At 46.7% G+C, this 12,942-nt stretch overlaps 1 protein-coding gene across 2 annotated transcripts in view; it reads left to right on the top strand.

Annotated features, from left to right (window-relative positions):
• RPS6KA5 (ribosomal protein S6 kinase A5) overlaps positions 1 to 12,942 on the top strand; it is a 125,944-nt gene that overhangs the window by 109,178 nt on the left and 3,824 nt on the right. For both annotated transcript variants that reach the window (XM_028507812.2, XM_036013192.1), the window contains exons 13-15: positions 2,249 to 2,419; positions 5,677 to 5,868; positions 11,904 to 12,063. In XM_028507812.2, the coding sequence (XP_028363613.1) occupies positions 2,249 to 2,419; positions 5,677 to 5,868; positions 11,904 to 12,063 (523 nt within the window). The remainder of the gene's footprint in view (positions 1 to 2,248; positions 2,420 to 5,676; positions 5,869 to 11,903; positions 12,064 to 12,942) is intronic.

Here is a 12,942-nt window from a genome sequence, read left to right as displayed (position 1 = left end):
GGTCCACATTTCGGTCAGGGCACTGGCCAGAGTCATTCAATCTCTGACTTTCAGGCTAATGTCAGATTGCAGGAGCTGCACCCCTAATGTTTTATGTGACAAGTTATATTTATTATTCGCTCTTTTTATGTTCAAGAGTTACTAGGGTATAAATGATCTCATGGTGTAATCTTATAGGTACTAGTCTAAGTATGCTTTCATTCGAACCTGCAACTGATACCCTGGGTTGTTTCATCCATGATGGTGACAGTTGTCTAGGCTGCCCCCAACCCATGCAGTCCCGACTCCCATAACGGGGGAACCGGATGTGGGCGGAGCCCCAGCCTCTGACCTGCCGCGGTGTTTGTTGTTCACGTTGTGTGCCGTGATTCATGCTGTACTACTGTATTCATTTCCTGTTGGCAGCCAGTCGCCACAAACCTGAAACAACACCAGTGTATCGTCTGACAGTCTCGCTGGTGGAAAGTCAGGGTGCCAGCAGGGCCGGCTCCTTCTGGAGGCCCTCAGGGACAGCCTGCCTGTCCAGTTGCCCTTTTCAGCTTCTAGAGACTGCCCCGCGTTCCTTGGCCGGCCACCCCTCCCTGCTTCCCTCCCCTCTCTCGTCTCCGTGGTCCCATCTCACGCTGTTGACCGGCTCTAACGGGTGACTGAGATGTTCTCCCCATCTCCAGATCCCTAATCACAACCGCAGAGTCCCTCTGCCATGGAAGGTGACACCCACAGGTTCTGGGGAGTAGAAACAGGCATCTTCGGAGGGCCATTATTCAAGCCACCTCATACACATTTTGTCATTATTACCTGTATTTCATTTGTGTGGGGCTCTACAGTTAGTTCATAGAGGTAAACCAACATCCCCAGTGTCATGAGGAGGAGAACTGGCCTTCAGATCCAGGTTGGACTCTAATACCTGTCTTTTGAGCCACTATAGGTTAGGTATTGCCCTCCATTTTTTTTTAAAGCTCACAGGCATGTGCTTGTAACACACCTGCAACTTTGACCTTACTTGTCTGACGTGGAAACTCAAATTGGCTTGGTCGCCGGTAGTCTGAGAACAGTTCTGCTGCTGAAGGGGTTGTTCCCCCTTTACAGTTTGCTCAGTAGGTGCAGGATGATGTATTTATGATTATCTTTTTTTTTTAGATTTTATTTATTTATTATTTTTTTTAGAGAGGGAAAGGAGGGAGAAAGAGAGAGAGAGAAACATCAATGTGTGGTTGCTGGGGGTGATGGCCTGCAACCCAGGCATGTACCCTGACTGGGAATCGAACCTGCAACACTATTTTATTTATTTTTAGAGAGGGAAGGGAGGGAGAAAGAGAGAGAGAGAAACATCAATGTGCGGTTGCTGGGGGCCGTGGCCTGCAACCCTGGCATGTGCCCTGACTGAGAATCAAACCAGCGACACTTTGGTTCGCAGCCCGTGCTCAATCCACTGAGCTACGCCAGCCAGGGCAATCATTATCTTTTTTTATGAAGCAAGTTTTCTGGATTTTGCTAATTCAAAGGAAAACATATTCTATTTTGTTTTCTGCGTGATGTTGGTGCTATAATGCGTAGCACCTGAATCTGAATATTGAATTGATATATTTTAAAAATCATTTGCGTTCCTTTGAACGCATATAATTCCTTCACTTTCAATAGCTATGTTATTTTCTTTATGGAAAGCATAGTAAGTATTCGATATATATATATATATATATATAACCGATTAAATGAATAAAGATTATGCCATTGGGATCAAAAGCAGTTATAAACAATAAACCCACAGTGAGCGGTGGGTCTTGGCTGCAGGTAATGACGAGAGTCCTGAAAGTCATCTGTTCAGCCCTAGCGGGAGGTTTAAAGTGACATCACCAAACAGTGCCTTTCAGAAAGTAACTATCAGTAATCTTGCATATTATCTAAAGCAGCCAATTTCACATTATCAGTGCTACATCACACTTGAACATGGAAGCTATGTAAACTTGGTAGAGGGGGTTGGAACGGAATTCGAATGAAGGAATTAGTCAAGAGAAGGATATATAAAGACTTCGCTGCAGTACTTGAAATTTTCCATCACCAAAATAGAATTCTAAAAAAGCCACATTATCCTTCAGCTCTTTCTTCTAAAGTGCAAGGATTGCTGTTGATCGTTTTAACGAAGAATCATTTAGATGTATTGGTGATCATTACTAGTCAGTGAATGTTGTATGTGCTAACACACCTTTCTTCGTTGAGGCCCTCCGCATTCCTCCTCTCTCTCTCCCAGCTTCATACCTTCCTGGTGATGGAGCTCCTGAACGGGGGCGAGCTGTTCGAGCGCATTAAGAAGAAGAAGCACTTCAGCGAGACGGAAGCCAGCTACATCATGCGGAGGCTCGTGTCCGCCGTGAGCCACATGCACGACGTCGGGGTGGTGCACAGGGACCTGAAGCCCGAGGTATGACGGGGCGCGCTCCCGCGTCATCGCGTCCGCGTCGGGACTCGATATCCCCCAGACACGTGCGGGCTTTGTTGTCAGCGCTTTCTGCTAAAGCGCATAGATATTTGGAAATATTATGTTTCTGGGATTATTTTTTCTATTTCAGTCTAAAGTAAATTTGTCTATTTTTGCCAGCTGATCATCTTGAGGTTATATTTGTAAGTGTGAGAGCCTTTTATGGAAGAAACACTTTATGCAACAGTTGTGGACTAAAAATAGCAGTGGAAATTTTTGTAGCAGAAAATAATGTCCCTTCTCTATGTATATTATTTTAGAGGGTTTTTTAATGGTGTATTTTGAAAGCTTGTTTTTCACATTTGTAATCAAATCGATTAACTAATGAATAGGAATGTATGCAATTCTGTCCTTAGTATTAAAACACAAAGAATTGTCTTGGTTTAATTATTTATGCCATCTGATATGTGCTTTCCTTTGCTCACACACTATGAGATTTATGGAACTGTGTAGCAGTGTAGGGGTAACAGCTTCTTTATGCTTCTTCCTTGAAGAGGTTAATAAAGAAGATTCTAACTCTAGAATGATCCTTTTTTAGTATCAAAAATAAGAAAGTTCCTTCCTTTTAGAAAATCATCAAAATAATAATGAAAATTTAAAAGCAAAACCCTCTAATTTATGAAAGAATAACAATGAATCATCCGTTACCATCTGCAAAATTATACATATTTCCTCCTTAAAATAGACCATTATTTTTAAGGAGGACCCATGTGATTCTAGTGCATTTTCAAGTATATTTAAAATAATTTACTTGGTGTTAGACCAACAAAAGAATATTTCTCAAAAAGCACCATTTTTGGCTTTTATTTAAGTATCTTGGATATTTGGTAGGAAGAGGATGCTTTTTAAAATGGACTTATGTGCATTCAAACATAATCAACTGATTCCTACAGTATTTAAACTTCAGTCTGTGTATTTTCTATTACTGATATTACTAGCGGTTAATGAAAAGTGAATGTGTTTTATGAACTTGCAACTGTGGTAGCTCCCCCTCCGCTTCCCTCATCACAGTTCTCGCTCTCCCACGGACGCCCACTAGAAGTATGGTGCCCTGTGCATGGAGATTCGTTGGCTATTTTTAAACGTGAAAGCACACCACTTAAATGTTTTCTTGGTAGACAAGGAACAAGCATGTAATTTTTAATTGAAAAGCTCTGTTCTGTGGTTATAGAACTCATTTTCTCATGTTTTATTCTTTGATAACTGGCCATCTGTCATCTCATGAGTCTCAAATGATGCAACGGTCCTCTCCCAGCAGGATTCAGTTTGCCTTCCTCTTTTACTGATACTCAGTTCTCCGTATTTGTTTTAAAACCTTCCTTTCACGTAGTCATTTGAAATGAAGGTTTGTTAGGTTTTTTGGGACATTCTACAATGATAACCCTAAATCAAAATCTTTTTTGGAGAAATGAAAATATACCTTTGTACTAACAGTTTCATAAAGAGCTTTTGCTTTGACTTTTAAGTGGCAGAGTGTATTATTTCCAAAGTGAAAATGTGATCCTTTGCCCAGTGATGTAGCATTTTAAGCTCTGATTATGAGTCTTTGGGTAGATGTTTCTGTGGCATTCATTTTCTTCGTAGGCAAAATGCCAAATTCTAGGTGAGCATCAGCTAACTTTAGAAGCTGGCTGATATTCCTATAAGCTGCTTTGTGTTTTTGAAATTGGTTCCCATACTCTTGAAAAATTAAGAAAAATTACATGAAATTAGTTCTAAACAGCAGCACTTGAGGGGAGAATGCAAGGAGGTGACATGGTGGCTCCCTCCCATCCTGACTGTTGACGCCCTCCTCCAGCCCTCTCCTTCAAGGACTGGGATCAAGGAAGCAAGTCCACTGCCATTCTTCCTAAGGACTCAATGGAAGCCGTTTTCAGAGATCTAGTAGCTCGGTGCCGGCAGGGACCAGGTGTGCTTGACTCACCGCTCTGCATGCAGCACGGTGCCTGCCCTGTGGAGGGGCTCAGGAGTCACTGGCTGAGACGACTCCTACGCTCCCCGGGTCACGTCTCCCCGGGTCATGTCTCCCAAGTGCACATTCAGGAACCCCACCTGGGACTTCAGTTGTGGTGAAGCCTCAAAAACTTTTCAGTTTGGTTTTTTTTTTTTTGTCTCTGTCACTTTACTTATTTTTAACTTCTGAATCAAAGGCTTGGGAGATTTTTCTTCTTTGTATCGATAAACCGTCTTATGGTGCCTTTTTTTTTTTACTCCGGGTAGAATAATATTAGCAAAGCAAGTGATATTGCAGAGCTGGGGAATAATTTAGTACACATTAAAGGTATGACAGGTTTTGTTAGGTTCTCTAAAGACAATATACCCCAGGTTTCTGTGGGGCGAGCTCGATATGCTAATAAAAATGAAGACTGTGCATCGGTGCAGTTAGCGTTTATCAGGATGTGATCATTACAAAAGGTAGTGCAGCAGAACCTTCGTGATCGAGAAGCCTTAGTGGATGAATGATCCAGAGTTACAGTGGGTTCTGAATGATTGAGGTATAATATCCATACGCATCAAAAATGTTGAAGTGTTCACTGTTTTGGAGAAGAGAGTTCTGAAATGTATGTCCCCACTGTGTCGTCTTTACTAGGCTATGCTAAATCGTGTATAACTATTTATCTGTGACTTCGTTCAGTGGACTCATTTATAAAGGCACCTGCCATACGGCTCTGTGGGACCCTCAGGTGCAGTCATAAATGAGGCGGAATTCTGGTCTCATGGGGATGAGGACGTTGAACTGATCACGCAGAGGCGATGCATGCCAGGGAGGGGGTGTAAACAGTGCTCCGAGAAATAGATGGAGCCTTAACTGCAGTGTGGTGGCATGGTTGCGGGGGTCTCTGCATGGAGAGCAGGCTCCCGTGTGCCCTCTGGGAAGGGAGGGAGGTTGGTGGAGGAAGAGAACACAGACACACAAGAGTTCCAGAAAAGCAAAAGCGTAGACAGAGGCCCTGACGTCAGATGAGATGGGGTGCAAGTCGAACAGGTTTCCCGTGGTATTGTACAACTGGAGCAATGCAAAAAAATTACAAAGCGGAGAACAGCAGCGCCCTGACACACTGGCGTCCATCCCGGCCCCTCCTCCTCCTCAGAGCCTCTCCGTGTCTGAATCCGGTGTCAGTACAGAGTCCATATAAATGGCATCACCCGGTCCCGTGACACTTTAATGAGAGACTGACGTCAGTCTTTGTACCTTGCAGAACTTGTTGTTCACTGATGAAAATGACAATTTGGACATTAAAATCATTGATTTCGGGTTTGCCCGCTTAAAGCCGCCGGACAACCAGCCTCTCAAGACGCCCTGCTTCACCCTGCACTACGCCGCGCCGGAGCTCCTGAACCACAACGGCTACGACGAGTCCTGTGACCTCTGGAGCCTGGGCGTCATCCTGGTGAGTTCTCGTCAGCAGAGCCGTTCCGCCCAGTCCGCTGTCCCAGGTCCCCTGTCCCCCTCTCTCTTTGCCGTCTCCCCTAGATTCCTGAAAAAATGGGCCACATTGGTTCCTTGTCACTCCGAGGCCTGACAGAAGACTGTTTCCCTTTGTTAGAATTTGCACTGGAGAAAATGCAGGAATTTGGGCTTTCATTTACTTAGAAATAGTCAAGGCAGCTGTGTTTTACGTAAATAAGAGTTATATGTTGTTTTTTTTTAAGAATGGTGTATTTTCAAAAGCTATGCATACTGTAGTGTGAAAATAGCCAGTGACTAAATAGAAAGACATCACAAATATATTCTTTCAGGTGTTGAGACCAACACTGTAACTAAAGAATATCATTTAGGATAAATTAACAAACTAATAGATAAAATTAGACATGTCTACAGTAACTCATAGTAATCGCGGTAAGCAGGCTTTTCACAAAACGTCCTTGGCTACAGTGATCAGAAACAGAACATTCAGCTAGCAGAATCTCGGCGTGCTTTTTCTCAAAATAGCTTTACTTTTCATGCATGTAATTTGTAATGCATCATCTTAGAGAGATATTTTCAGACAATACAGAAAGAAGAAGATAATAGTATCACTCATAACCTCACCATACACAGGTGATGCTGTGTAAGCTCTCCCGCTCCCCCCCCCCACCATATTGTGGATTACTTATAATGTTTTTCTGCATAACATGCATATATACTTGGGATTTTTAAAAAATGAGATTATAGCCCTGGCTGATGTGGCTCAGTGGATTGAGTGCTGGCCTGTGAACCAAAGGGTCTCTGGTTCAATTCCCAGTCAGGGCACATGCCTGGTCTACAACCCAGGCCCCCGACTGGGCGCGTGTGAGAGCATTTGATATCTCTCTCACACACTGATGTTTCTCTCCCTCTCTTTCTCTGTCCCTTCCCATCTCTCTAAAAATAAACAAAATCTTTTTAAGAAATGAGATTATAGTATGCTCATATACGTGGTTTGAGTCCCAGAAGTTCACTTAACCATTTACAGATGAGATGTTAGCATTTTCCAGTTTTTCACTGATTTTCAACTCTACAGATGAATATTTTTATATATGTGCTCATATTTGTCTCATTATTTGTTTAGAGTAATTTCTAGGGGAAGGGTATATACATCTTTATTTTGAAATCTGTGCCTAGGTTTCCTTCTGGGGGGTTTCCTATCATGTTCTCGTGAACTGTATGCAAACCCGTGGGAGACCGTCATTTAGTCTTAGATTCTTCCTGCCGTCGCCCCTGGCGCGCATGTCTGTGATGAGTTGTCCGAGCAGGTTCTCAGGCACGTGGGCCTTCATACTTCCTCTTTTGGGGCATCTGTCTGTGGGCTTTGCCCACGTTCCTCTGGGAGCTTTTTCTTGTCGAAGTTTAAAGCTCTGTTAAGGATTTTAAGCCTTTGCCTGCCATTAATATTGGAAATGTTTTTTCCTGGCTTGTCATTTGTTTGAAACTTTTATAGTAATATGGGACTTTAATTTTGTTTTTAGAGGGGTTTAAATAGAAGAGTTTTCTTTCTGTGTGCAGTGAGATCTGTCGGTCTGTGCCCGCACAGTGCCCGGCTTCCATGCCAGACCGCCAGTCCGCCCCGAGATGAGGAAAGCCCTCTCCCGAATGCGCCTCGAGAACCAGGCTTCGTTTCCGCACTTGACTCTGCACTCCATCTGGGGTTTATTCTGGTGTCAGCGTGTTTTTTCTTAGGGGCTAGCCAGGCGTCCCGGCAGGACGGTTCCTCTTTTCACTTTAAGCTTTATTTGGTTCCCATTTTAGTAAGTTTAAGTCATCGTTTATAATTTCCCAACTAAAATTACATATTTATGAATCAGATTTTTAAAATAAAAATAAACAGCTAACTTCTGTAGATTCGAGAGTTTTAAGGACTTTAAAACATTAGTAGCACTCTCCTGAAAAAAATAGGTCTAAATAAAAAATAGAGCCTTTTGTTTCTTTAAATAATACAAGATTACCCCTTGTAAAAGAACCCTTCCTTTAAATGTAAGCCAGTTATAACCGTTATCCTTTCTAAGGTTTCAGGAGAGCCTCTTCGACGTGCAGGCAGGTGTGCGCGCTTCCGGTGCCAGAGCCGTGGGAGTCACTGCGTGAGGTGGAACGGGTGGGTCCAGTTGTCATGTTTTCAGGAGAGACGGGGGACAGAGAGCCGGCGAAACAATTCCACAGGAGCATAGTCACAGTAGCCCGACTCTGTGAAGCTCTACAGGGCAAGCAACCCAGGTCCCAGCCAGTGAATGATGAGAAAACATACTGTGGGAACCTGTAGATTAAAAGACACTTCAGAAACAGTGTTTGCGTTTAACTCGAATTCCGATTCAAGCAAATTCTAATTTCAGTTCTATTTATTAAGTTCAAACTAAATCTAAGTCATACAGATGTAATTATAATACACAACACATATAGCTCATTTGGGGAAATTTGAATATTGATGGAATATTAAATTATACAAAGGAATTACTGCTAATATTTTTTAGGTGGATAACAGTGTCGTGGTTGTGGTTTTTAAAAATCCTTTTAGAGATACATAATGAAATGCAGGCGAAAAATAAAGTGAACCATTAAAATGTCCAGAAAAAAGAGTTCTTTGCAAATGTTTCCAGATAAATGAATGATTATTACCAGAGGATCTAGATACAAAGCCTGAATTATCCCACAGCAAGCCCAAAATTTATTTGGAGTCTCCTGATTTGCCTTAGAAATCTGTGGTCTTAGAAGTCTTTCGCATGTTGCATCTAGTACACACTAATGTGGGTATTTTAATAAGAAATTAATGATACTACCCTCACTGAATAAAACAAATACATCAGGAAGATGCATCACGTAGTATCATGTGGCTTTGATCACACCCAGTCCACCTCGTGGGTGTGGGGTCCCCATCGACATGGAGCTTACACGCCGCCTGAGTCCGCTCGGGGCTGCCGCAATGACGTACTGCACGCTGCGTGGCTGAACTACAGACGTGTATCTTCTTACAGCCTGGGGGCTGGGAAGTCCGCTGTGAAGGGGCCAGCGTGGTGGCGTTCTTACACGCCCTTCCCTCTCGTACTTGGAGAGAGAGCGAGCAAGCCCCCTGGTGTGTCTTTTGGCAGGGACCCTAGTCCCGTCGGACCGGGGCCCCGCCCCTGCATTGCTGCAGCCCCCGCAGCACTCGCGCCTCGCGCAGGCGCAGACCGGTCCAGCACAGTCGGGTCTGCCCGGGCCTGCGGCCTCAGCAGCGGGACAGTTTCTGTTACGGCTTGAGCTTCCAACAAAACCCTCCTCACTCTGGGCCTCGCTTGGAGCCGCATCACCAGGCGGAGGGGCTGGAGCAGTATTCTCAGCCGCAGTGTGTGCCTCTGCCCGAACCCGAGGAAGCCCACTGAGCCCCGCGCTGCTTTTCTTTCTAGCGGGACGAGGCGCAGCAGTCTGTCTTTCAGAGGGGGCGTCTCTGCGCCCGACCATTGGTGCTCTGAACTCTTCACCAGGGTGACAGTCCCCCGGATGTTTGTAGTTTACCTCCCCCCTCTGGCGTGCGTGTGTCTTGCAGGGACCTAGGACACCGGCTACTTTCCGCTCAGCAGGTCTCACTCCGTGAAAACATCAGTACAGGGAACGCGCGTGGGGGGGTTCTAGAGCGTGTCAGGATGGCCAGGGCCCCGCAGGCTAGGCTAACAGAGCAGGGAGGTCGGCACAGCTCTCGGGTGGGGCAGTGCGTGCTGCCCTGGCCCTGTGCTCTGGCCTGTCCCACCGAAGGGAACCAGGAAGCATGCGGTGACCCGACGAGCAGGTGCTCATCAGTGCCGGAGCCGCGCCGACTGGTGCCACACTCAGCATGGCAGCTGACCCCTGCCGGCCCGTTTTAGCCACGGGCTGCAGTTCCTGTGGTGTGTACAGTATCCCTGTTTTCAGTTCCTCCTCCTCCTCCTCGCAGACTGTGCTCCTTAGTGACGTCATTGTGTATAAGCTTCTGCTGCAGACTCCACTTTCTGAGGAGCCCAGGGTAGTTGGTGCCAGCAGTGACTGAGGAAGCAGACCTTAGGAGGGGCTTTGAAGTTGCACGTCTCCACCCCACCTTCCATAGGGAATGGGGGTCCCTGCCACCATCCAGCCAGAGGAAGAGGAGGAAGGGGTAAACAGGGCGAGGCTGGGACGGAGAGCGGGTGTGTGAGTGAGCTGGCTACTGCTCGCTACCAAGTGTGGTGGATCACTTGGTCTAGTTAATGTTATTTTACAGGTCTAAGAGAGTGAGCTGATCTGCCCGAGCTAGTAAATAAAAAGGCACTTGTCTGAAGCCGGGATTGTCCGACCATCCAGTTCATTTCTCCCCCTCTGTACCACGTGCCTCCTCTCTGTGGCAGTGATGACGGAGGACAGAGACCCTAGTCAGATGGGAGGGGCTGGGCCGGCTGAAGAAAGCAGATGGCATTCTAGGGAGATGTAGCAGCCTGTGGAAGTCAGGGGGCAGAAGAACCACTGGCAGGGAAAGTGGGGCTGGAGCCCCAGAACCCCGGGAGCTGGGGCCCTAGGGGCAGCTGTGGGGGAGCCGGGAAGGCGTTGGCACAGGGGCATGTCGGGTGTGTGTCTGGAGCATGAATGTAACTCCGTGTCTGCCTGAAGGACAGTGGAGAGAAGGCCCGTAGAAGGGGCAGGCGGAGACGGGGGTCCGTTGGGGGACTGCCGAGAGGCGCGGCGGGCAGTCTCTCCTACCCCGAGGACCCGTTCAGCCCCGCCCAGCTATAGCCTCCCTTCCTCCGTACCGAGGATTTAGGAGGTTTGGGGCTCTTTGAAGTTGTCTTTGTTCTACAGACGCTCTAGCATTTCCCCCTTTAAAACAAACATTTTTCTCATTATGTTGCTTGAAATCCGAAACAGGTTTCTTCTCCTTGCCTTCTGTTTTCAGACTCTCCAATTTCATGAGTATAGTCTTTATTCTTCTCAGGCACAACTTTCTTTTTCAGAAAGTCCAGATTTGCCCAAAGCCGCCCGGTCTCAGGTAACCTGGGAGGGTTGAGTTTCTCCTCTCTGTCTGTGTTCCAGTCCCGCGTCTCCCGCGCTCCTTACTCGGGCTTTGTAGGCCGCCTACCAGATTGTATCTCTTGGTTTTCCTTTTTTATGTTATTTGTATTATCCTGCCTGGGAATCCCCATCCTTTCTGAGAGCCATTGTGTAAGGGCTGCTTCCCCGTCTCTGCCGTCATGAGGGTGCACCTGCCTGTGAGACAAGTGACCAGAAAAGAACAGTGGCATATTCCTCCTGGGTCCCTGGGGTGCCTCTGTGGCTCTGTGGGTGCCACTCGGGGCTGGGGTTGACACGGAGACGCTGCCGCCCTTTGCCACCCTTCCTCACTAACCGCCGCCTCCACCCCCCTCTCCGCACACGCGCCTTCCTGACCACTAGCCCTGGCTCCCCGCTCTGCCGGATTGAAGGGTCGCTTTCCAAGACCCAGCCTCTGCAGCGAAGACAAGCCTCGGCCTTTGGTTTCTCTGTTGACTCTTTAAAACCGTCCATGTAAAATTCCCAAACCCGCGGCTACAGTGAAATAAGGTGACCACAGAGAAGTCATTGTATTTGACACAACAATGAGAAAAAAATAAAATTAAAGTGGGGATAATAATAAACAAAATAAAGAAGGAAGGACTACATAAAAATTTTTTTAAAGCTATTATCCACAGGTACTATCCTAAGGAAATGATGTGTGGAATCGGATAGAAAAAATAGTTATTCAGGGATTCTTTTGTCTTTAGGTTTCTTTAGCCTTAATACCATCTTGTTGAAACAGCTGGATTTCCCCCTTTTTTTTATTCTTGTTCTGAATAGTTATTAAAATGGTTTTAAATCTTGAGATCAGCATGAGCCATTCCTTTTTATTTACAACTCTTTGAAATGTGTTGATTGTTTCAGTGATACGAGCCACTCAGTCTTTTAAACCTGATAATGCTAGTCATCATAAACGGTTGCACGAAACACTGTGTTCTGTTTCCTTTTCTCCCTTGGCAGTATACAATGTTGTCTGGGCAAGTTCCATTCCAGTCTCATGACAAAAGTTTGACGTGTACCAGTGCAGTGGAAATCATGAAGAAAATTAAAAAGGGAGATTTCTCCTTTGAAGGAGAAGCCTGGAAGAATGTGTCCCAAGAAGCTAAAGATTTGATCCAAGGTAAGATTCTAAGAAAGTTGAACATTTTGTGTGATGTGCAGGGATTGAGGGTCCATGCCATCACATGTGTTTGTTTGTTTGTTAGTTACTTGGGGAATCCCTGTGTTCCCAAAGGTGTCCAGGCCACTTTGTTGAGCCTTTTCTTCTTCCAGAACATTCTCTCCCCGTCTTCCTGCCCACAGTTATCCCATGAACTAGCACTTGGAGCCACCTGCACCCCAGCCTGATACCTCCAGTGGAACCCAGACCTCTTTACCCTCCTTCCCCCGAACACGCCCCACCTCCTGCCTCCCCCTTTCACTCTGCCGGCCGCCACACCGCCTCCCCGCCCTCCCGGCCTTCCGCAGCCAGTACCCGGTCCCGCAGGTTCGGCGTTCCTCCTCATCGTCCCCCGCTCCCCGCCCCATGCACACGGCCGCCACCTCAGCCCCTGTCACCGTGTCTCTCCTAAGATCCTACCACATCCTTTCAGCTTGTCTCCCGTCCTCTGACTCTACCTGTCCATCCTCGGTCGGCCGAGTGACTTCCTATTGTCCAAATACGCTCATCCCTCTCTTCCATTAAAGTTCTTCAGAGAATCCGTTAACTCGGGTCAGACTCCCGAGCATTCAAAGTTCAAGGCCCTTCATGACCTAACCCTGCCTGCCTCTGCTTGGTGTCACCCTCCCTCTGCCACGGCGGAACTCCTGAGTTCCTCCTTGTGCTGCGCTTCCATCTTCCTGCGTGCCTGTCCACGTGCCCGTCCACGTGCCCTTCTGGGTCCCTGGGCACCCTCGTCACAAGTCCCCTCCGCTCATCCCCCGGGACTCATCTTCGGGACGTTTTCCAGGGTGCCCGCACTCCCTAGATCGGGCCCTCCCCTGAGCCACCGGCACATGG

This window comes from Phyllostomus discolor, chromosome 1 (assembly GCF_004126475.2).
Source record: "Phyllostomus discolor isolate MPI-MPIP mPhyDis1 chromosome 1, mPhyDis1.pri.v3, whole genome shotgun sequence".
Lineage (NCBI taxonomy): Eukaryota > Metazoa > Chordata > Mammalia > Chiroptera > Phyllostomidae > Phyllostomus > Phyllostomus discolor.
This window is presented reverse-complemented; position numbering and strand designations above follow the sequence as displayed.